The 23922-nt window shown below is 34.9% G+C and overlaps 1 protein-coding gene across 2 annotated transcripts in view; it reads right to left on the bottom strand.

Annotated features, from left to right (window-relative positions):
• The window catches only part of Nop60B (dyskerin pseudouridine synthase 1 Nop60B), a 71349-nt gene that overhangs the window by 13927 nt on the left and 33500 nt on the right, over positions 1-23922 (bottom strand). For both annotated transcript variants that reach the window (XM_083122631.1, XM_083122632.1), the window contains exons 4-9: positions 17064-17179; positions 15575-15710; positions 11674-11787; positions 8912-9072; positions 6279-6399; positions 3661-3779 (exon numbers count right to left, since the gene is read on the bottom strand). In XM_083122631.1, the coding sequence (XP_082978757.1) occupies positions 3661-3779; positions 6279-6399; positions 8912-9072; positions 11674-11787; positions 15575-15710; positions 17064-17179 (767 nt within the window). The remainder of the gene's footprint in view (positions 1-3660; positions 3780-6278; positions 6400-8911; positions 9073-11673; positions 11788-15574; positions 15711-17063; positions 17180-23922) is intronic.

Raw genomic sequence — 23922 nt, 5'->3', positions numbered from 1 at the left:
TACTTTTTCTCAGTATCAATCCTATCTTTTCCAAATAATAATAATAATAATAATACCAACAATAATCACCAAAATCTTTCAATTTACACATCTCTAGTAAAGCACTCAAGATGATCTGATCATCAAAACTAACAATGTGCGATTAGTAGAGGCACATATTTTTGGTAAATAAAAAGGCAAAATTTCGGTACAAAAACTAAGTCAATTTCGGGTTCAAAAGCGGTAAATAAAATAAAATATTGGTGTTATAGCGGTGAAAAAATGGATGAAAAGTGGTATATAAAATGACATATTGGTTTTAAAATTGTGAAAATAATCCTAAATTTGATTTAAAAACTACACTTATTCCACAGAATTAACATTTCACTTCTAATAGCACATTTATGTAGTTATCAGAGTAATAAGTTTATTTCTGTGTAAAGGAGTCCATTTTTGCTTCTCCAATATTAACAGCAGAATTAATCAATTTTCCGGAAATTGCATAACTCTCAGGATAATTCAGACCTTGGAAGGTGTCGCGTCGGTGAATAAACCCTGAAATTCGTGTTTAAGAGTTAATTTCGCTTTTTGCTGTTCATTTCGCATTATTTCGTGACAAAATATGGTCACAAAATGCACCTCACACCTTTCAAAAACATGAAAAATTAACACTAGAATGTGTTTTTTCAAATTTCGTTTTTTAGTCAAAAACGAAATATGCATGCCCCTAGCGATTAGGGTTAATCTAATATTATTTTACACTGATCCCATAGCTGATACTCTCTCAGATTCAGTACTTAAAATGGTAATAATTCAAAGTAGTTCAGAATGTTTACAAAATTTAACATATACATTTTCCATTGGAACTACATCACAGGAACCTACCACTAGAGTTTTGCTTTATAATATTCATAATTTCACCGATATAATCATATGAAAATAGGAATTTGGCATAATTTCTAGGATATTTAGCATCTGCGATATTGTTGGATGGCATTTTTGCTGGCTTCATGTGACACTTGGACTATGGAAAAATATCAGTGATTAAATTCTAACCAATATTTTCTGATACTGGATTGGTATTAGTACTGGATCAGGCCTAGTGTGAGGCAACAGTTATTACAGAAATTTCAAAGATGAATGCATTCAAAATTACAATTAACATCTTCGGCTTGTGTAAATCAACATCATATCCTCTGCCATTCTAAACGTAGTAAGAACTCTTAAACTCTCTGATGCACCAGACCTTCAGGACAATACTGACACCAATGCATTGATCGATACCAGTGGAATCGGTTATACAAAGTATCAGCTATAATTTGATCACAAGATCCCCTGACATACTTTTCCAGAGTATGGATGTCTTGCATAATCACCAAAAATACCAGGTGACTTTCGCAGGGTACAAATTAAGAATGACAGATTTGAAATTTTTGGCTGTTACTGGTAAAGTGTTGATATACAATTACAAATGGTCCTTAAAGAACTGAATCTTCCATTGACCTCCCTAATAAATGCATGTTTCCAAGTGATGGCAATACAAAGGGAGCAAGGGAGCTGTATATTTTTAAAGTACGTAATGTACATTATATGTTTATAACCACAAAAATTATAACCAAATAGAAAAATATCACTAAATATAAGATATTTATAAGTATATTAGATCGATCAAATTATCAGTAATTATACCGATAAACCTATATTGACCAATATTAATATAGAGTGCAGATTTGATCTGTCAGATACCTGGTATAAATATCCTGCAAATTCTGAAAATACATATTTTTCGACATTTTTAAATTTTACATTTAAAAAAAATGGATATTGTGATTAAATGATTATCTTATGCAAAGTTATGAACAATGGTAGATTTATATGGCTTAGTTCCAGTGGAAAACTTACGTATCAGGTCAGCCCTAATATTTATAAATATTGAAAACAACTTCAAGTTGTAACAATGTTCAAGAAACAGAGTGGGTCAGAATTTTGGTGTTGATATGGGTATAAGTTCCAACTCCAAGTAATACCAGCCCAGCTCTAATAGGAAAGTCACCTGCACCAACACTAGAAATATTCTTGCCAGGAAAAGTGTGTACACTTGTACTAGATCAATTAATTATGATTTCTGGTTTCATAGCATTTAGGTTGAATTTTAGTCACATTAAGTAAAAACTAGACATTTATAAACATGTCACCCATACTTACCTGCTTTGTACTAGTTTACTAATTGCCACCAGCTTACTATAAATTGAAACAATCATGTTCTAATGTAAAGGGAGAGGGGAGCTACAGAAATTAACAGAATTAAACAATTATACAAAATACATCTTATAGTGGTGTGTTTTGCAGCCACCCAACGTTTCAACCAATAAAACACTTCATCAGGAAGTAGTGATGCCCTTCAGGCAAAATCTCACTGCATTAACATGTTCAAATGTTTTACTTAAAAATAATATAATGTGATCCATGTTGTCAGTGTGGTATCAAGTGACTGATATGCCAGTGCCATTTGTTGCGTACAGAAACTAATGACACACCACTCACTTAAGGCATGTTTTTCAAATCTCACTTCGGCAAAGTAGTGATGAATGTGGTACCATGGACAATTGTGAAGGACCTTAAGAGAATGATCTCCAACAATTAGACATGCAGAAAATGCAAGTATGCATTAGAATCTTATAATTATTTCATCACAATTTACCATGTTTTGAACATAAAAAAGAAGTTACGATCATTCTAAAGTTTTCTACTGAAGAGTAAATTTACTTCATATAATTTCAATAATTACATACTGTTCCAAGACATCTGCCACCGATTGAGTTTCAAACAGTACAACATTTCATATTTCACCCATAGCATGCACCTAATGCTTAAAAAATTATCAGTCTAATAACAGGTTCATGCATTAATAAAAACAACAAGGCTAACAAGGTATTCATAATTATTTTGGGTTATCTGCTCGTCTGTGAAAACCTTAATTATTGTGCACATTCTACAAGAGTTTTTACCTAGGAGGCAAGAAGGTATTACACAGGTATTTTCTCTGTCTTAAAATAAGGAGAATGAACAAAATCTGAGCATCACGCACTGTAACGTGATCCATGTTGTCAGTGTGGTATCAAGTGACTGAATATAAATACTTTATCGTGGTGATTGATAGATAATGTTATTTCAAAGATTTTTCCTTAGTCACCTTCGGATTCTAAGTTGTTTTAAGCCCTTTCTTCTTAGAATTTAGAATTTAGAATTTCTTTATTCATGGGCGAAGTTCAGCCTGTGGCTGCTCTACCACTTAACCACTTCTTTCAATACTTTCAATCTCTCACACTTTAATCGTATATATGAATAACCAGTTCTTCTAAGTGTTAAAGCTAGACATAACAAAGAAAGATTCAAAGCTGTATCATCAGTAGAGTAGATAAAAATTGGGTTTGATATATTCTTTGTGAGAAATATCGGATGTAGCAAATCGAAAAAATTCATCAGGGCAGCCACCTACAGGAATTCACACTACATCCTCACAAATACAAGTCCATCGCCTAATCCAGAAATGATCAGGCATCACCAATAAAAATCAGCCCTAAACTAAATTCACCACCCCTAGATGACAAATTATGAATACCCTGTTAGATAAATGTACGGGCTGCTGCCCTGGTATAGATCAAGGAAAAGAATCTATACCTTGGGTCCCAAGCCCCATTTCCTGGGGTACGTGTCACGTTCCATGATTACTCGCTTAATCTTCGCTACAACGCCATGATCACAACTCGCCATTGTGGCTGTGGTCATTAGTGCAATCCCTGCAAAAACAAAACAAAAAAAATAGCACACTCGTTAGAGGAAAAACTTAAAAAACATGCAAAAATAGTGTTCGAAAAGAAAAAATAATTAAAAATTAAAAGGAATAAACTTTTAAACTGAATTAAACAAGGAGAAAAAATATTGGGTGCACAAAACATTGAAACACATTAAAAAAAAAAAAAAAAAGAATAACCTATATTTGGCAATGTAAACAGGTTGTCTGCATGAGAGGTATTGAAAAATATAAACAATTTAACATTCCTGGATTTCAAAGCAAAAATGTTATAGAATTTTTTCCTGATTTGAAGTTTTTTCTTGGTCCCCTGTAGAAAATGAAAATGAGGTTCCACTGTACCATAACTTGTTGCACACTATGGGATAAATATCATGGCTGTTCTGAAACCAATATCAACCAGTATCTGGCAACACCATTAGTACTTGTTTAAATTTAATCACACATAGCAGCCAATGGGTTTCTGGAGATTTGGGTACATCACAAGGTCGCTTATGAGAAGTCTATTTTAATCTGTTGTCAACACTATGGTTCAAAGTGCTATCTGCTCAGTCCTATTAATTTTCATTAATTTTGTGCCAATACAATGTTCTGATAAAAGCAGATTTCATGATTCAAGGATAACTATTTTAGTATTTAGTATTTTCTAGTGCATCCACCACATGAATACAGTGGCACCTCGATTTTACATTTTTCAGGGGACCAGGCTGAAAAAACATAAAATCGAGGGAAATATTTTGCTATGTTGGGACCATGAAGATGGAATGTATAATGTGGAAAAATGTAAAATCCGAGAACGTAAAATCGGGGTTCCACTGTATTTTTAAACAAAACTAGTGGAATAATGTTGCTTGGCTACAATGGAATACTTACACAACATCATTTATAAATATTTTGGATAACTCTAAACTATTACCATGTTTTTCAAGTACTGATGGTAATCAGTGTACGTATCTGTTCAGTGGTATTGTTTCAGCCCTAATATAACTTTCCATGGCAACTCTTATTCTCCTAGCACAACTCTTTTTTGGCTTTCAATGTGGTTTTAGCAGCAGCACTTGCTATGATCACTTTTATGCAACCTAGCTACCACTATTTTGAATGCCTGTCGCAACTATGGAACTAATGAAACTAATAATACAATCAGGTATACAAAATGTCTTACTGACTGAGGTTGGAAGCTATTTGTATCTGTTAATCGTCTTCAACGTAGTGTGCTCTGGAGCAGCTGGCAATATCAGCTACATATTTAATGTTCTAGAAACAATGCTTCCCTGAGACAACGTTACTTGTTTCTGTGTTAGTACATTAAAAAGAAGTCTATTAGGCCAAAATACTTTGCTATTACCCTGCATGTTCACGAGTATCCAATTATCAGAGCTTAAGTTCACTTCATGCTCCCTTAGTCCCACATCATGGCTGTGCAGTCTAAGGTGCAAGCTTTGGGACTGGTGGTCACCCAGTCACAGAAAACCTGCAACAACGACGGGAGGTTCGTTCTGCTGACCACACGTCATCCCTTAACTGGTTTGATGATCTCCCCGATTTGATGATCGGTGGGAGTGAGGTTGGCAGTTGGTAGGTAGACACTGTCCCTTATGAGCTGTTATGCCACAGGTTGTTATTATTATTATGCTCAGATAGGCTAATTAGGACTGAACATGCAGTTTAAAATCATACCATCGGGGGAAGCCGTGAGGATAAACTTGTTTTTATTTTTTATTTTTTTACTTCGCACTTCTTCCACTTTTGGCTAACTGTGAGGATGAAAGTTTATAACAGAGAATCCACTTCATAACACAACCCTCACAAGGTTGTGAAAGAAAGATACCAAACAATTGTTGAGTAAAGATTGTCAACAACATTTCGTCATGGTCAATTTGTGCTAGCAAGGCAAGAAGAGCTGTGGGGACTAACGGAGTTTGTGGTAATCTTGTGGTAATCTGATTAATCAAATGAAATTATTAATGATATAAGATGAGATGTAATTTTTTATATTAGGTTAAAAATCTATCATCTAGACAAACTGTATACAGCCACAACTATCTAAAAATAAGGACATGCATATTACAAAACTGGAAAACTATACTGCAATATCAACTTGTTCAGGCCAAATGGCTACAACCAAACGATCTTTAAAATATACTCATCAGTAAAATTATTCCAGTATAAATTTAATAAACTCATCAAATGTGTTACAAATCTGTTGGATGTCCAGTAAGTCCAGAATCAACTCTTTTAGTGTGTTTTACATATATCCACCATTGGCACTTCCCGAACCAAATTCAGACATCTTAATATTGGTCCCAGACTTTTCATGTCCTGTAGATACCCAATATGAATAAATCTGCTTGGAACTGTCTAAACAAAGCAAAAAGAATAAATCTGCTTGGAACTGTTTAAACAAAACAAAATTGCTTCCACATATTTCACACAATAAAAATACATTTTACAAGTTTTAAGATATTTAAACTTATTAGCATACCTAGACAGATGGCTTCTCCTTTTGAGGTAACAATGACTATCTGTTCATTTAATTCTATTCCATCTTCATACCTCAATACCCCTGGAAGCATAATTTTTGCACCATAACAAACGGCATTTACCTGAAACAAAAATAAACAGACTAATGAAGATCTTGTAACTCCCAGGAAAGTACAGTGTAGCTACAGAATATTCTGACAAGGTACCTATATGACTTCGAAAGCATCAGCACGAAACATGGTGACAGCAAAATCGTAGCTGCTAATGACTCACCATGCACATAGAAGAACGATGGGAAATAAATGTACTTGAGGTGAAGAGAGCATCCTTCTACAGACTGTATGTGGTACACTTCAGAAAATGGACATCAACGTTCACAAAATATTAAAAACACACCTTTAACTTGAACCATGAGCAACGAATGAAAAATTCGCTTCGCTGGAGACTGAATTTGTGCCTCCGACATGGGCAATGAACTACATGGCTGGACATCTGTTTCTATGTCACTTTCACTTACACAGACTTCGTCCTCATTGTTGCACTCCCCACGTACTTTGCCATTCGACTACTTCTTGTAGCCGCATGTCCAGCCATTTGGATTGCACCCCTTGTTGCCATAAGCAGCCAATATCACATATGTGCAGTACACGTCATGTGGAGCTATGAATGCTTTCAACACCATTGGACGATCGCGACCTCGGAGTCAAATAGGTCCCTTGTCAGAGATCTAATTAATAATATTATGAATAACAATATTATAAGTGAAAATTTGAGGCTCAATGAGGGAATGAACATGTGCCTAAGGTCTAGAAATGGGTTCTTGTCTTAAGAGTTAATAAGCCAACTTTTAGCCTCACTCCAAAAATCCACTACTAGCTAGGCCAATTCCAGAATGCTGAAGAAAAAGGTTTAACCTCTGATGCCCATTCGAACAAACATTGCATAAAATCCACAGGTCAGGGTTAACACCCTAGTTAGGATCATTTTCCACTGCGCCAATCTGAAAGGCATTCCAGCCCGTGTGAGTCCTTAAACCCTGGCTTTACTCTAGGATAGCAGCTAGCCTCAAAGCAAGTGCCTAAACATCATACAAATGGAAGGACATGATTGGTTATTTGTTTCAAGAAGGCGTTTGCATGACAGAAAGAAAGAGGAAGGGTGGAGGTAACGGGACTTTGGAACCTCCGTAAACAGTGGCAAGGGACTGGCACAAGAAAAATTCAAGCATGTGATAAAGATGGGGAAAAATATTTACGTCAATAAATGTTGATATTTTATTGCAGCTTGCGATTATCGTTAAGTAGTTTTACAGAGATGTTTGCAGTAGATTTCGATGTATACATGTACCTTCACGTAGTATTCAGCTATTCACGATCGTTTATGGCTAGGACTATTCCACATTCTCCGGCTACTGGATTTATGTTTATATTTGCATTGCAAGTTCAATTTTACAAACTCTGTACTGCAGAATGTGCACAGTAAACATCTGCCAATGTATATATTTAATAACATATATTTCTCGCTTTTTATATACGCAGTTTGAGTCTATTACTTCCCATTTTACATTTATTTAGTTTTGAAATTCTGAAGTGATAAATTATTATCGGTTGCGGATTGCAGGCATAACTCCGCTTTTACTTGGCGATCTCGGAGGGTAAAGTTGACCCTCCTTTTATTCCCAGCTTACCTAGGTTTTCTGTTGGTGCACAGATTCAGCTGATTCATCGGTTAACTGTGAGTTTACTCTTACTCGCGAGTAAATAGACGTTGGTGCAAACAGCATTGATGAGTAAAATGTTTAATAACTTCTCAGTTAGTTAATATTAGGACTGAGCCACAATTGAGTACACAATATATTGGTTTCAGTATAAAATCAGAGATAATATCCAACACTTTACTAGAGCCTGCAAAAATGCCTCAACAATTCCAGGAGTCTAAATATCATGGAAATTATGCAACACAAGCAGTTTCATTATTTCATTATTTTTGTAGGGAGAAATGGATTTTATGATTAACCTTTGGAGGATGGTTGGTATACCTGTCTCAACACCTCCACATGGTAGCAATTAACACATCCTCTCTTCAAAACTACACATGATATTTCAGTTCTGCCTTTTTAAACTTATTTATATACATATTTAGGTATGAAATGCTTGATTCACAAAACAATATATCCATTATTACTATTATTAAAAAATGGTTTGAAAAGGTCGAGACCTCAACATACTATGTTTTCAGTTTCAATTCATTTTGAAGCAATATTGCATGTAAAAACTGTATTTTGTTATTACACAAGAGTTGCGTTAACGTGATCATTTTGAAGCCAAACCCATGATAAATTGGGATGTAACACTAATATTATTTATATATTTGGAACAATTTTTAATTATTTCAATTTTCAAGCATCAGTACAAATCAGTAAAAGTATGGGCATCAGTTCAAAGTGGTATCCGCTCAGTCCTACATATCTTTCATCTTATTTTACAAATGAAGTGTTGTATCTTCAGGGTCTAGATGGACTTGAAACAAAGGAAAACATTCAGTAAAAACAGGAAATGTCATATCCTCTACTGAAGTCTCAAAGCAAACTACTATCTATAAAATCACCCCTAGCTTTTTGACACTGATACTTACCGCGCTGTCCTTCATGATTATTCGTTTATGGGAAATCAATAAGCCTTCAAGAGGCCTAATAACTCTTCTTAGGTAGGATTCATCTTTGTGATTATCATACAGCCATTGAGCATCGAGGACATCGTGCATTGTGTACATCCCTTCCTTCTCATGCTGGATGCCTGTTAACAAGACACAAGAATTAGTTCTCAATTATCATACCTTACCAGTCTGATAAACTGATGACAACATATGTTTTCACTGCTATAACTTAATTGTGTAATTCGGAAGATGAAGATGATAGGGTCATCATACAGGTAGGTTGCAAGAAATCACAATGCTTGTTGGTCCCGTATGGTTGGTTATTTGATCTTTGTCCAGATGTTCTTGTGGTTATTCAGTGTGGACTAGGGTACTGTATGGGATCACTTTCACTTGATCATACTTATTTGTCTCTCCCACGCTCGAGTGTACAGAATGAAATATCATTTCAATATGACAATAATCGTATCCTATATGTAAAAATCCACATCTGATAGTTTCAACCCATAATCATATATTTTCATATATAGCTATGTATTAGTAGGATAGACGAAAATACATTTTAACATGGAGACGATGACTATGTTCACTTAAGTTTCAATTTCTCTGCGCTCCTCACTTCATGATCCACATTTGAGGGGCCACTACCACAAATTATGGTTTTATATGTACTACTGGGCTTCGAGCATATACCGATTGTTTTGCCTGTTCAAGTGTTATTCACTCGAGTGAAGAGCTGTCAATTTTGTACGCTATCTAGTGTCGTCCGTGCGAACTATTAGATGCTCGAGGTTGCTTACATTATGAGTCTAGAACACCTTTTTACTTTATGTAGTGTGCCAAATGAAATAATAAATGCCACAAACAATGACATTTTATTAAAGCTTGGATCAAGCCACAGGCGAACATTGTAATATTATAACAACCTTACAATATGCCATTCTTACATGGTAATTCTTACACCTTCTGTGACATAATGAAAAACCTGAGACACGGTCAAAATCTTATTTTTAAGTTTTTAAGTTTTAAGCTTGTGCTGTTTATTCTATTTTTACCAGATTCAACACAAGTTAATTTATTACATCAGCATTAAAAAATAACCGATTGCTGATTGAAAAACTTAATTTTAAGTTTTGAAATATAAAATTAAAAATAACTAGTTCTCACCCTCTGCTTCCTCTTTCCTAGAGGCTGGGGCAGATTAATCAGTATTCTATTGGTTTGCTTGGTACAATTGGGATTATATACTGGCATACAATGGAACCTCAATTATATATTCTTCAGGTTACTGTGGCTAAAGAACTTATACATTGGACACAATATATAATATGTTTTAATGTTTTGCATCATTCTGACCACCACGTAAGTGTAAAAAGGGAGAATATGTACCTAAAATCAGGGAACTTACAACCATGGTCCCAACGTACTGACGTTTTCCTTACACATTTCTTCCAAACTAGGTGGAGTGGAGTCCAAATAATTATGTTTTTGTAACCTGATCTTTATGTTGTAATGCATATAATTCCATAATTTATGAATTTTCATCTTATTTCTATTCTTTTTACACATAAGTTTCACAGATTTGTGGTATAATATATTTTTCATAATAAATATTATTCCTTTCACTAATTAAGCTTTCACTATATTATTTAAATTTTTCCAAAACTAAATTATCTACGAAAAGTAACATACATACATACATTTTGGTTCTCTAAATAATTCCACAATTGACTGTCCGACATTCCTACAACTGAAAATGTATTGTTGCAGCAACATAAGCTTTACACATGTACCTGTTCTGAGCGAGATCAGTCCAGGCCTAACCATCTGTATAGATTTTCTTGAAGTCCATCTTAATATTGCCATTTTTAATAATAATTCTAAATCACTGATGTTTGAAAATCTGAATATTTACATTTTGAGAACAATTAGCTCCCATTTTGTTTCCTATTCTCTAGACAGTGACAACTTCATAAACCTGATATTCTTACAAATAGAAATCAAAACTTATGTACTCAGACAAAGTGGCAACCAGGGTTCAATGAATATTTCTAAATAAGCAGTTTCTGTCTTCATGAACTATAGTTAAATACACTAGTCAAGAAAATTAATCATTCATGTACACTGCCCTCCAGAAATTAAGCAACAACAAGAAAATGTGAGCTAAAAGAGAAAACAGTTGGTGAAAAGAGAAGAAGAGTGGTGGGCACGCTGAAAGAAAGCAACGAATGCGTTAGGGATCATATCCCTTATTAGTGTCAGACAAAGGTCACTTTCGTTACAAATAAAATATGTACACCCTCCGGCTTTGTGTTTGATTCTATTGGATGATCACCATTTGTTGCTTAATTTATGGACAGCAGTGTATATATAATGCCAAAATATCGTGATGATATATTGTCTAGTTGATATTGCCTGGATGATATTTTTGATATATATAACTATAAATTGGAAATAAAACAGTACATTGCTAAACCAGGATCTGCTGTTGTATTGAAAATTCAAAAATGAATATTCAAACCTGAAGCAAGTGCTGAGAAAATACTTGGGCATACCTGCTGCATCAGTATTCAGTGATTGAGTGTTCAGAGTTGATGAACAGATTTGCGATAAGAGAAGAAGTAGGTTACTTCCTGAAGGGCTTCCACTTTGAACTGTAACTTTACCAGAGTTAATTGCATACTTATACTCAAACTTACCTAGACAGCAGTATTTTTTAATTTCTGTAGGGAATTGCTTACCTGATCTGTTCCTCCTCAGTTCCAGCATCTGGCCTCCAACTCCCAAGATTAACCCTAAGTGTACACACATTGTCCTCACATATGTTCCAGCTTCGCAACTCACCCAAAAGATTCCTGGAAAGTAGCATAAATAAGATATAGGTTTGCCATATTAAAAAAAGGATATTATTATTCACAAGGTATTTGTAATCAGCACATTGATTATTTCATAACAAGATATGATTTCCCAAAACTTCTCATTCGCATCACTTTCAAGATGGTTGTTAATAGTGTGTTGTTGAAGAAACATATTTCTCTGTTGCCAGGTCTCAAGTTATCATGCCAAATTTATCACTACATGTTACTATCTTCATTGTGTACTGTAGTTACCAATGTGAAACCAAGGCTTCCAAATCCATTATCATTTAAAGTTTTTTATTTCCTAATAATTCTAATGCATTCTACTAGGTTCTGATGAATTAGATATTTGCAGTTACAAAGTTGAGATTCAATTACATGTGTTTCAAAACCTGAACGTTTCTCCTTTCCTCCTCAAAGTTCTTTTTTTTATGAGATGTTTAGTTTGTCCCACACATTTGCATTTACAGATACACTCAACTACATATTCCTTAATTTAACGAGGATTCAAACTTTTTTTTTCCTATCATATATTTTGAGATAATATTTCTGATTTTCCGTACAGGTTGATGTTTTCCATCATTTATCATCTATTATCCTAGTACTTTCTTTTTTCAGAAACCCTGTTAACCTTTAACGAACAGAGACTTGTGTGCCTGGAAAGCTTCTGTGGATGGGACCTTTTCGAGTTCATAGTTTTCAAACTTCCCGCAAAGTATAGAAAAAGCATATCTCTAAAACTAATTATTGTAGAGAAATGAAATTGGTTACGTTATCTTTCTTTAAGACAAGGGCTTTTAGCAGGGGTCAAATTTATACATTGTGCCTCGCAATAATTAGTGTTAAAAGATAGGAATGGTAGTGTTACCAGCTTATGGAAAGAATTTCCAGAATTTCAATTCCAGCGTCAGCTTTATGGATGCTGGATGGAACAAATTTGGAGGGAAGCACGACAAAAGACCATTCTTTGAGGATATATAATTCCTGTGCCCCAACACTGAAGAAAAAAAATAGAAATAAAGAAGTTTGGAAATGTGCTTAATTTTGGAAAAATTCAAAATTTGTGCCTTTGTCCCCAGATCCTTAATTGTTACATGTTATTAAAGTGTTGCTTTTTACCAAGAATTAGATGTAAAATTGAAATTTTTCATAAAAAAAAAGCTGTGATTAAGGAGTTATAGCCATTGTTATAAATTTATCCAATATAATATTATGAGGGGTAACAAAGGCCTATTTCAATCTTGGCTTCTTAATACAGTGAAATCTCAGTTATAAGTTTTACGAGAAACAACATGAAAAAGAAGTTAACTGAGAAAAACTTATTATTGAAAGATAATTAAAATGGTAAAATTAAATACACAAAGAAAGAAGTTTGCTGTATTGCACTGATCTGTTCTAAATCACTATTGTAAATTCACAATATCACGAAGGCAGGGGGTGGAAAAGGTTCAAGCAAGATTTACCTGCTTAATCCTTTCAGCCAATTCACCCCCCCCAAAAAAAAATGTTGAATATTAGGATGTTTATCTCGATCTTATGTTTACCGTAACTCTTGTTTCCTGCTTTATACATTTTCCAAGCCCTGTCGATGACAAAATTTGCCAGAAGCCTGTTCGGTATGCCAGGTGACCTCTCCCTCCCCCTCTTCCTTGCTTCATGCAGCAGTCTGATTCATTACCATGCGACCTTGAACTCCTGTCTTAAGATCGGGGAACAAGCCCAGTATTGCCAAACTGATAGTTATTAAATACTACTTTCTCAAGGATTTTAACACATTCTAAAAGTGTGACTGAGGTGTCTTTGTTCTCCCTCCCTCCACAAAAAAGTATGTGGACAATTGAGAATATGGCTCAATCACTATTCACACTTCTTTACCGTCGCTTTTACATAATCCTTTCTAGTAGATGGGAGAGATAGGGAGGAAGGGAGAGAGAATTTGCTTGGAAAACTTTCCTTTCTTCATGTTTGCCAAGGAAAAATTACGAAGAATTTGCCAAATAACATTATATAAAGTGGCAGTGTTGCCAGCTTCGAGATAAGGTCTGGAAATTTAGCTTCTAGTGTTGGCCCAATGGATGCTGGATGGACCAAATTTGGAGGGAAGCACAACAAAAGACCACTCTATGAGGATATGTAATGCTCATGCCGGAATTTGGAAAATAAAAAAAAAAAACAGAAATTACAGCATTCGGAAATGTTGCCTATTATGGAAAAATTCGAACTTTGGGCCTTTGCCCCTGCTTCCCCCCTGGACCCTTAATTCTTGGATGTTACTTAAAATGTTCCTTTTTGCTCTTACATTTAGTATTTAAATTTTTCAAAAAGATGCAGTAGTTGATCAGTTACAGCCTTTTTATCTTCAACTTATCCCATAGTAACAAAAGAGAAACAAAGGGCTTTTTCAAATTGCACTTGCAGAAAGAAAATGCACACCATGTTTGGTATGATTGTTGCTTTTCTTCAGAACCATTCCCACACTAAAAATAAGTCACAGCGTTCAATAATTGGTTTATCTGCAATTTTGTTTGCATAAAAAAAGTACTGCAACTTCTCTCTTCAACAACCGTATTATCATTAAATATGAGGGCAGGCTGGAAAGTAATGCCTCCTATTTTTGTGTGACTGTGTAAAGTCATTTTGGATTTTGAGCAACCATGAATTGTACTCTTCAGACTTTCAACCTTCTATCACCAGGGGTTGCTGAACTAGAGTGAGGAAAATGGCAGCATGTAACCATACTATGTCGCTGCACCTGAAAGTGTGTGTGGTGACAGAGATTCTAACTGCAGAAAATGTGTCCCCCAATTGACATTCATCAGAGAATTAAGGCTTTTTATGGCAATGAATGTGTAACGTCAGTACTGTATGATGTTGGGCTGTTCATGCTCACAATGAAAACCCCTGCCGAGAAACTCTCAACGTGTATGACAAAGAACTTCTTGAGAGGAAATGCAAAGAACAACAGCAGGATTATTTAGCACAGGCTAATCTGATTCAAGAGTGCATTCCCAATTTCTTGCCCTCCAATGCAAGTGACAAAAATAGACTTGCAAGTCCAGTGTCTGGTCCCTTGGTTGTAGCTGATAAGAAAACCTGTATGGGAAAGGGTGATATATGTTATCACAGAAATCTTAACCCCAAGAGCAGCATTCTTTTGAGCAAGCATATAAAAATGTATAACTGAAGTATTTTCCTTGTTGGACTGAAATCGAATGTGTAACTGAAAAATTGTATAACTGAAATATTAATAGTATGCAGCCTATGGGGAAATGGCAGTGACCTGCCAGAAAAAAAAATGTACTAACGAGAAAAACATACTTTCGCGAAACATATAAGTGCGATTTCACTGTAATAGTAACAATGGATATATTATTTTGTAATTCAAGCATGTTACTTCTGCATATGTAAACTAATGAACAAAAAAGACAGAACTGAAAATATCAGGTGTAGTTTTCAAGAAATGCCATGTTAATTGCAGCCATGAATGCTCCGCAGAAATACCTCGGTGGTTGATATATCTCCCATTTGCCTTCTAAAGGTTAACGTATGTTTCATTTCTTTATCCTTTGTTCTTTAATTCCAAGTGTGATGAACCCCAACTGAGAATAGAACCCAGGACCGGTTGATTACAAGGCAACGGCAGAGGCTAGAATACTATCATGGAGAACCAAAGCAAAATTCATGTGGATACTGTAATGTTGCCAGTAAAGGAGGAAATTTATACCAGTTTAATTTGAAATTTCATGAAACACAAATATTTCATCACACACATTAAAATACTCACCCATGTGTCCGATGTCATCATACTCAAGCATTTTGCACTCGTAAATCGTTCTCACCCTGAGTTGCCGTTTGACTGCTGAGATCAAGGGAGGTCTCTGAAAGAGTGCACCTCGAAGCTTCTCAAGTGCTTGTATGACCTGCAAGACAATTGAAAATGTTGTGATTTAACACAAGGACTACGCTAGCAACTATGTAACAAGGAACAAGTTATGAAGACATTTTGCTGTCTGCTACAATGTACATACTTATTTACCTTTCCAAGGTACACTGAATAAATTACACATTACTGTAAGAAATTAATTTCAACTGTTTTTCTGCTATGAATTTAAGATAAAAATAATTACTAAAGTAAATTTTAGAAATCCAAAGTGAAGCTACAATTTTCAATTCCTTGACATTCCATTATACATGTTACATACTTAGTCAAAATAAAACCATTTAATAATTTTTTCAAATTTTGCACTTTCTTTTTTTTAATATACAGTATTTGTGAATGAAAAGTAGGAGGGCCGCAAGGGGTAAATAACAATGAAATAGGAAAGTTTAAATTTTCGTTTCTGCAAAATTGTAGATAAAAAATGGCTGAACCGAAAGTGAGTGTCAAGACCTCCAAAATTGCCAGGTCGGTCTGGAGATACAGTTGGTTCAGAGAAACATGGTTACCTCGACAGACATGTTGAAAATTGTTAGTGGTAGGGTTTGGTGTGGGGAAGGGGCAACGTGAGGAGAGGGTGGGTTGAGAATGGTTTTCCACACTGAAGTATTGGCAGATTGGGGTAATGGGGTGAATGATTAATACCTGGAAACAGTTGTTGAAAGGGATAATATAATTGTTGGCATGGAAATCCAGGTTCTAAGTGGAGAAGCAATAGATGTTGATCCTGAGGTTGAGGCCTGTGGACGATTCGTGAAAAACACCCGAGATACTACAGGTAACGATACAGGTGTGACATGTTCCTGGGTGGAGGGTGTGCAATATATAAAATATATAATTAGTGTATTACATGAAACATGTCTAACATGATTTGCTTTTCTGTTAACATTTAGCTAATACAATATTGAGGGTGAATGATGATTAGATGAAATTGATGCAGATACAATGAAAGAGGTTAAGATTCAAACCCCAACTTTCAGTGGTATGGCTTAATATATACGTCTTTATACACAGTATTAATAGTATTAAATTAACTCTGTGATGCAACAGTTCTTTGAGGGCCACACTGCATTGACTCGCAGTGCTATTTCTTATTGGATGTCCAATGCCCTTACAATGTTGAGCTCAACTTGAATTTTTGAGAGCTCTCATGGAATCCAGCCTGGGAGTGCTTGCGTCAAACGTGAGATCTCTTTTATGCAATACATCTGGTCAAGTAGCAACAATGGCACAGTTATTAACTGGCAATAACCCGAGAATTACCCAACATGCATCATTATTGGTTCAGATACCATGTAATATAGATATATTTCATATTTACAGAACATTTTCATACCTGTTGTTTACTTTCAGGTGCAGAATGAAGTTTAAAAATACACACATACTCCTTGCCTGCACTCTGCTGAGATTTCACCAATCGGGTTGCTCTTTCAATGCAGACAATCAGACAGCCTGCAAAAGAAGGAAATCAAATAACACTCGTCTATTACAAACTTTAAGAAACTAATAGTTTGAAACCTCTTGTTTAGTAGTGTCAAACATGATTTAATTTGATTTCCTTTATTTTACTTCGCTCTTTGTGCCACTTTTGCGAAAAAGGGGATGAGTGATGATATGATGAAATTGATGGACACTCACAAATATCCATGCCCAGGCCAGGATTCAAACCCGGGACCCCTGGCATCGTAGCGTGATGTGCTAACTACTCCACCACAGGGGATGGCAGTGTCAAATGAGTTACTACACATTTCGTTGGCTCTTTCCTCACACCAACAAACAATGAAACCCCAATTTTACATTCCTGAATTATATATATTTCGGCATTATACATGTAAGCTTCATGGTCTCAATGGAGTAAAATTTTAAAACCAAGAGCATAGTAATATAAGCTTGAATTAATATTCATGCTGCTCTTCTTGACAATAATGATACTAATAAATGTACGGTGGAACGTCAATTTTACGTTATTTTACATTATACATTCAATTTTCATAACCCAATTAAAGTAAAATGCTACAAAATTTTCCAGTTTTAAGTTTGCCTTTTACTACATTAGCAGATAATTGTCCTAACTCTTTTCCTTCAAAGAGCAAAGATCATCTATACTTCTATCAACCTTTCGCAGGTAGTTGTGAAAAACGGTAAGGATAATTTACTTGGAGCATTATATCTGCATCATATCCACACTAGGGTTGGAGCAATATGAAATTTTGGCCAATACTGGCAACTGATATTCTACGAACCAGATATAAAATTAGAAATCATCCTTCAACATGAATGGTTCACTGAGCTCCTTAATAAATGTATGATACAAGATGACTGCAATGCAAAATAAGTTCCATATTTAGACTTTTACTTTTAAAAAGTAGGCAATGCAGATTATATGTTTGTATCCATAAAAATTAAAACAAAATGGCAAAATATTGCACTAAACTATAAGATATCCAGAGATAAATTGGCAGGAATACATTTCACTGAACATATTAACATTTCAGCAGTGAAATGGTTACACACAGATTTAAAGGGAAAAAAAATAGATTCAAATTTCAATTAGTCAAAATATTAAAAAGCTGATGGAAGTCAACCAAGGAATAGTTATTTACCTAGAAAACTGGCCTCATTAAAGTATTTGTCAGGATATTCAATATATCTTAATCATCTGAAGAAAATTGATAAATATTGGTGACAAAATTTTAATCAGTTCTAATGACACAAATACTATCCCTGCTTTAGCCTCTCCTCATAGTCCTTGTCTATAATCAGCAGAATTTTCAGTTATTCTTAGGCAATCTTAATCACAGGAGATAAAGTGTATTTCTTATGTATACTTTGATGATTTCTTCACAACACTGCAACTTCAATAAAAAAAGGTTTATGGTAAGTGTTATGATTGTTGGGACACACTTAAGGTTCCTGTAGGATGAGGACAGCATTTACAATAATGGAAATGCATGTGCAAAATAAATTTGAACACACATGTTTGTGTCTCGTAAAACCACAGAAAGTATTAATTTTGAGAAATCATGTTGTGAAAATTAAGTTTCACGAGTAACAAGACTTGTAATTCATCGGGACGTAAATACTTTGACTATCAAAACAATTTTAACTAGGACTGAGCCGAGTGGTATCGGTAAGTATCAGTTGAATTTTCTTCGCTGATACAAAGGATTTTGAGTGGCTACAGCGGTTAAGAGAAACAACTCATTTGTCACGATTTGTCCTTTTCAAGAATTCGTTCACCCTTCCATTGGGGTCCCACACAGGAATTCCATGTACCTTTCCGAGAAATGATGCACACTCTTCGGAAGCAGATGGCAAGACCAAAGGTAGGACTAAATTGAAAGCGCTGTGCCAAAGCGTGACATTGAAAGAATGTAACTGCCTTGTGGTCAATGCAATGTTGAAATAAAATAACCCACTCATTGCCAATTCTTGTTCACAAATTCGTGGGGTAAGAACGTGGACATTTTTAAAACCACTACCATTATCGTGCTAGGCTCATTCCGAAGTTCTTGGGAAAGTGATGAATGTCGCTGTGGGAGGGAGGGTTGTGGATTTTCTACTTGTACGCTACTCTTCTGTGTGACTGCTGGCCGATACAGACACCGCAGTGACTTGCTATTATTGCAAATGACAGAGAATAATGGACAGCAGGGTATATACAGAGCCGAGCCAAATGAGCATTAATAAATATATCTGCATTTGCATATATTTTTACGTCCTTTTCCTCTTTCTCCAGGTTAATCCAAACAACAAGAATGTTGTTTACATGAAATTGGGGATCATGATATAACGAGTCCATTCAGATGCACTGTTATATGGTCATTAAATATGCTAAGATTGGAAATTTAAATCTTCATTTTTCAGTGGGGACTTTTATTTCATAGCATTCCCCATAATAAATTACCACAGATTACGAAATGTCATCATTTTCGGAGATATATTTTAAAAGTTATTCAAAATTAAAATATGGTCACGTATTTTATTTATTTTCATGCTCCATTGTAAGCATTGCAAAGAACGGAAAATTTTGTGGCAGTAATTCTTGTATTTGTTAATATTTCTTTGCTAATTAGTACTCACATTTGTTTCACAAGGTTTTCCATACATTTGCAATAAAAAAGGGCACAATTTTTAGTTAATTTAACATTTTGATGAAATTTGTCAAAGAAAAATGCTTAATAGTGATTGATCTTAGTTCATGGCTATTTTGCAGTGTTGCTAAATCACTTTGTGGTAAGATCGAAAATATCACAATAATATAAGGACAATAAACATGCAAAATATATTCAATTGAGATAGTAAATAATACAAAAATGTCTTAAAATTGTATGAAACATAATTTTATTACATATTTGAACTTGTAAAATAAGTTTACAGCAGTTTCTATCAGAAGGCACATTCGTGATGTACAAAAAAGTAGTGATTCAATAGTCTGTGTATCCTTATCACAACTTGACAGTGAAGGATACCTGGTTCATGGCTTCGGAATAAAAAATGGCTTCCAAAAAGACGACAAGTTAAGCGTCGGGGCCAAAAAATGAATATTTGTCTGTAACAAATCCAAATTAAAGTTCATAATGGACAAAAAACGGAATACTAGTTGTTGAAATAACAGTGACATCACTTTATACCGAAGGATCTTCATAGCAGAAGTGGTGAAGTGATCTTTAGACTTAGAAATCTTAGAAACCAGATATATATTTTTAAAAGCCAGCCCCAGGTAAGGGAGGCTGGACTTTTCTGCCAACATACAATATATTTTACAAAGTTGATAAGAAGATAGAACTTTTAAAATATACAAATATGGCCACCTAAGCTTGCCATCAGTATTGTCAACGCTTGGTACATTTGTAACTTACTTGTAAGAGCATTGTATAAAAGAAAAGGCAATGTAAATGTACTCGTAGGCATGGCCATGCATTCCAAATATAAGTTTCTTAAATTGTGAAGAATATATAATTGTTCGAAAGTTTGATTTCTGGCTTATTTGTGAAAGCATAATTTTAGAAGTATTGTTAGTTTATATTGACTGAATATTATTTTTTAAGAAATTGCAAATTGAATAGATTTGTAACATGTTTGAAGATTAAGTTTCTGTTCACAGCACGCCTTGACATTGGGAGTCACAACTCGCTACTTATTGCGCGAAATCTTTATCAATACTGAGGCGAGGAACATTCATTTCGGTGGTTGTAACCTCATACAAGATTTAGGAGACTCATTTTGGGCTCCTGAAGTTTCTTGAATAGTTCATTTTAACCTCATACTAGATTATGAGGACTCAATTGTGCTGCTAATGTCACATTCACTTAACATATTATTTTGTCATTTGTGAGAATTCTGGTTTAACATAAAGCATATGATGATGGAAAATGAAATCACATTGGCTGACCTCGCAAGTATGGTCAAGAATATGCACAGTGACGTAGATTCCAAATTAAGGGAACACTCTGAAACTTTGGCATCTCAATGTGTGAGCATAGCCAAAATGCAGGAGCAAATAAATGCTTCTAACACAGCTCATTCAAATGACATAAAGTCTTTGAAGGTTGACATAGTTCAATTCAGAAATGAGTGCATGTTACGCACAGAGAAAGTAGAGCATGATTTTGGTGATCTTGAAAAGAGAATGGATGATGAATTAGAAAGTAGGGTTTGTAAGTTACGTGATGAGGTTGATGAAAGGATGGGTAGCTTTACAAAGCATTTTGATGCTCAATTGGAAATATGCATTTCTGCTACTAGACAATGTACATTAGCAATTGATCAGTTGAAAACGGAATGGTCAAGAATGAAAGGTAGGAATAGTGATGATTTAGTTATGCTAGATGTAAGTGTACGGTCACAAGGAGTTCAATGCTCACCAACATGTTATGAAACAAACATTGATGGTGTTTATCTCAATGATGTTCATCCTTATCTGAATGTTATGCAAGGTATGGGTAGTGTAGACACAGATGAAAGGCACTCTAAAAAGGTTGAAACCAGAAACCACACCTTTGTCTCGCCCGTAAAGCAAGAGTTGTCAGAGGTAAATAAATCTTCATTAGAGACTACGATTAATGAGGCGTTATCAAAAATAAAAACAGGAATTTTGTCTGTGGTAGAGGATATTCCGTCACCCTTATGTAAACATTCTAAGTTAAGTTTAATGCACGATAGGAATATTGTTAGTGAAATACCTATGACTTCGCATATTATGAACAAATCTTTGCATGTTCCTCAGTTTGAAGATAAAGCAGTGAATACTGACTCATCTTTTGGTAGTATTCATGTCAGTCCTTCAAGGAACATAAAAAAGAAACCAGAAGTTGTTGTAAACTCTGATTCCGAAGCCTCCGGACTTGTTGATTCGGATGGTGTTGGTGTTAAACATTCAAACAGTAGGCCTTATAGTAGACACAAGTTAGATCATAGGAAGTATAAGCATCGTAAACAGAATAGTGATGCACTTAATGATACCAATAAAGAAGTAAATGAAATAAAAGTGTGTTCCGAACCTATATGTGGCGTTACACATACTGAAGTTGACCCTTCATTAGTAGTAAATGATACCATTAGACGTGCTTTTATCAAGCCTCAAGAACTACGTCATTTCCCTCACTTCGATGGGATATCAACAGATGTTGCACCATCTGAGTTCATGGAAAAGGTTGAAGAAAATCTAGATTTATATAATATAAGGGAATCTGAGTACATGCGTTACTTGCCAAAACTTTTGAACGATTGCGCGCGTAGTTGGTATGTGCAAAATAAAACCACTTTAACTACATACTCAGAATTTAAAAGAGCATTCTTGTCTCACTACGAGAACGATAGGTGGAAGACAGTAAAGTTGTCCAAGGTTCTCAGTAGTCCTTATTCAAATGTAACACACGGTAATTTGCTACAATATGTAAATAAAAACTACAAAACGTTGAAATCGGTACAGCCTCATGCAGAGGAGGCACATCTGATAGCACAGATTGCCACACTTTTACCACACAAGATACGAGAACATATCGTAATTAACAACATCAGTTCCTTGCAACAAATTTTGCTTTAATAGAAAATTTTGAATCCTTGAAGGTTAATCCTCCAAGAACTAGTGAAAACAACTTTGATGCAAAAAACCGAAATTTTAAGGCACGAGTTGCTACTGTTTCAGTTGGTAGCAAATGTGATAACAGTGAAGAATCTAACTGTTTAACTAAACAGAATGTTGCAACTGGTAAAGATAAAAGAAATTTTAGTATGCCTGTTAATAAAGCTAGGACATTTACACGTAACTTTAGGCAAGTCAATCCAAGTAATAAGGTGTATTCACAGCAGGAAAACGCTTAACTGCTTGTGTCAATGGAGGTGACAGAAGCAGTGGTGTTGCAAATCCTCCTCAATTGAATACAGAGTATAATAGTAAATATAGGAGTGATACTCATTTTAACAATGGTGGCTTTAGAAACCTAGTTCCAATGTTAGACGATGCCCAATTAGTAGGAGACAGTTTACTCCTTAGGTTAGCTCAAAATATACTAGGCTATAGATATTCTAAAGAGACAGGAGGTTCCAGATACATAGGTTTATGTGTTTCTGGACAAATGATTGACAATCTTCGCCAACGTGTTGAAGGTGGAGCCAAAGTAAATGATAAGCTTATTTTGTTAATTGGCACAAATGATTTGCTAAGAAGGAGATCACTAGAACAGATGATAGGATCTTTTACAAGGCTTCTTAATTTACTAAAAACTAAGACTAGGAAAATAATCATTCTCACTTTGCCTCCGGTAGCAAGGTTTGTGGCATCGGAAGATGAACCAATATGGAAAACTTGGGACAGATTTAATACTTATTTAATGACATTACATAATGATGATACTGTCAAAGTTTATAATATTGCACCTCTATTTTTTCAGGATAATGGTAGGGTAGATGAAAGTCTCTATGTAAAATTCTTTGGTAATCCAGCACACAATAGATTGGATATGGTTCATTGGAACAATGCAGGGATGAATAAAGTTATTCAGTTTTTAGCCAGCATGTCGGTATGTAAATTTAGGCATGACAACATTGTTTACAATGCCAACAGAAGTACAGTTGAAGCCACGGTACATTCCGTTAGCACTTGCAAGGTGAACACTGATAATAATGTACATTTTAATCGAGGTGATGAAATTATTTCTAATTTTCAGGAAAACTAGATAGTGGCCTTTGCT

This window comes from Lepisma saccharinum, chromosome 5, assembly GCF_977018435.1.
Source record: "Lepisma saccharinum chromosome 5, izLepSacc3.1, whole genome shotgun sequence".
NCBI classification, from domain to species: domain Eukaryota; kingdom Metazoa; phylum Arthropoda; class Insecta; order Zygentoma; family Lepismatidae; genus Lepisma; species Lepisma saccharinum.
Note: the sequence above shows the minus strand (reverse complement) of the source record. Positions and strands in the feature narration are given on the sequence as shown.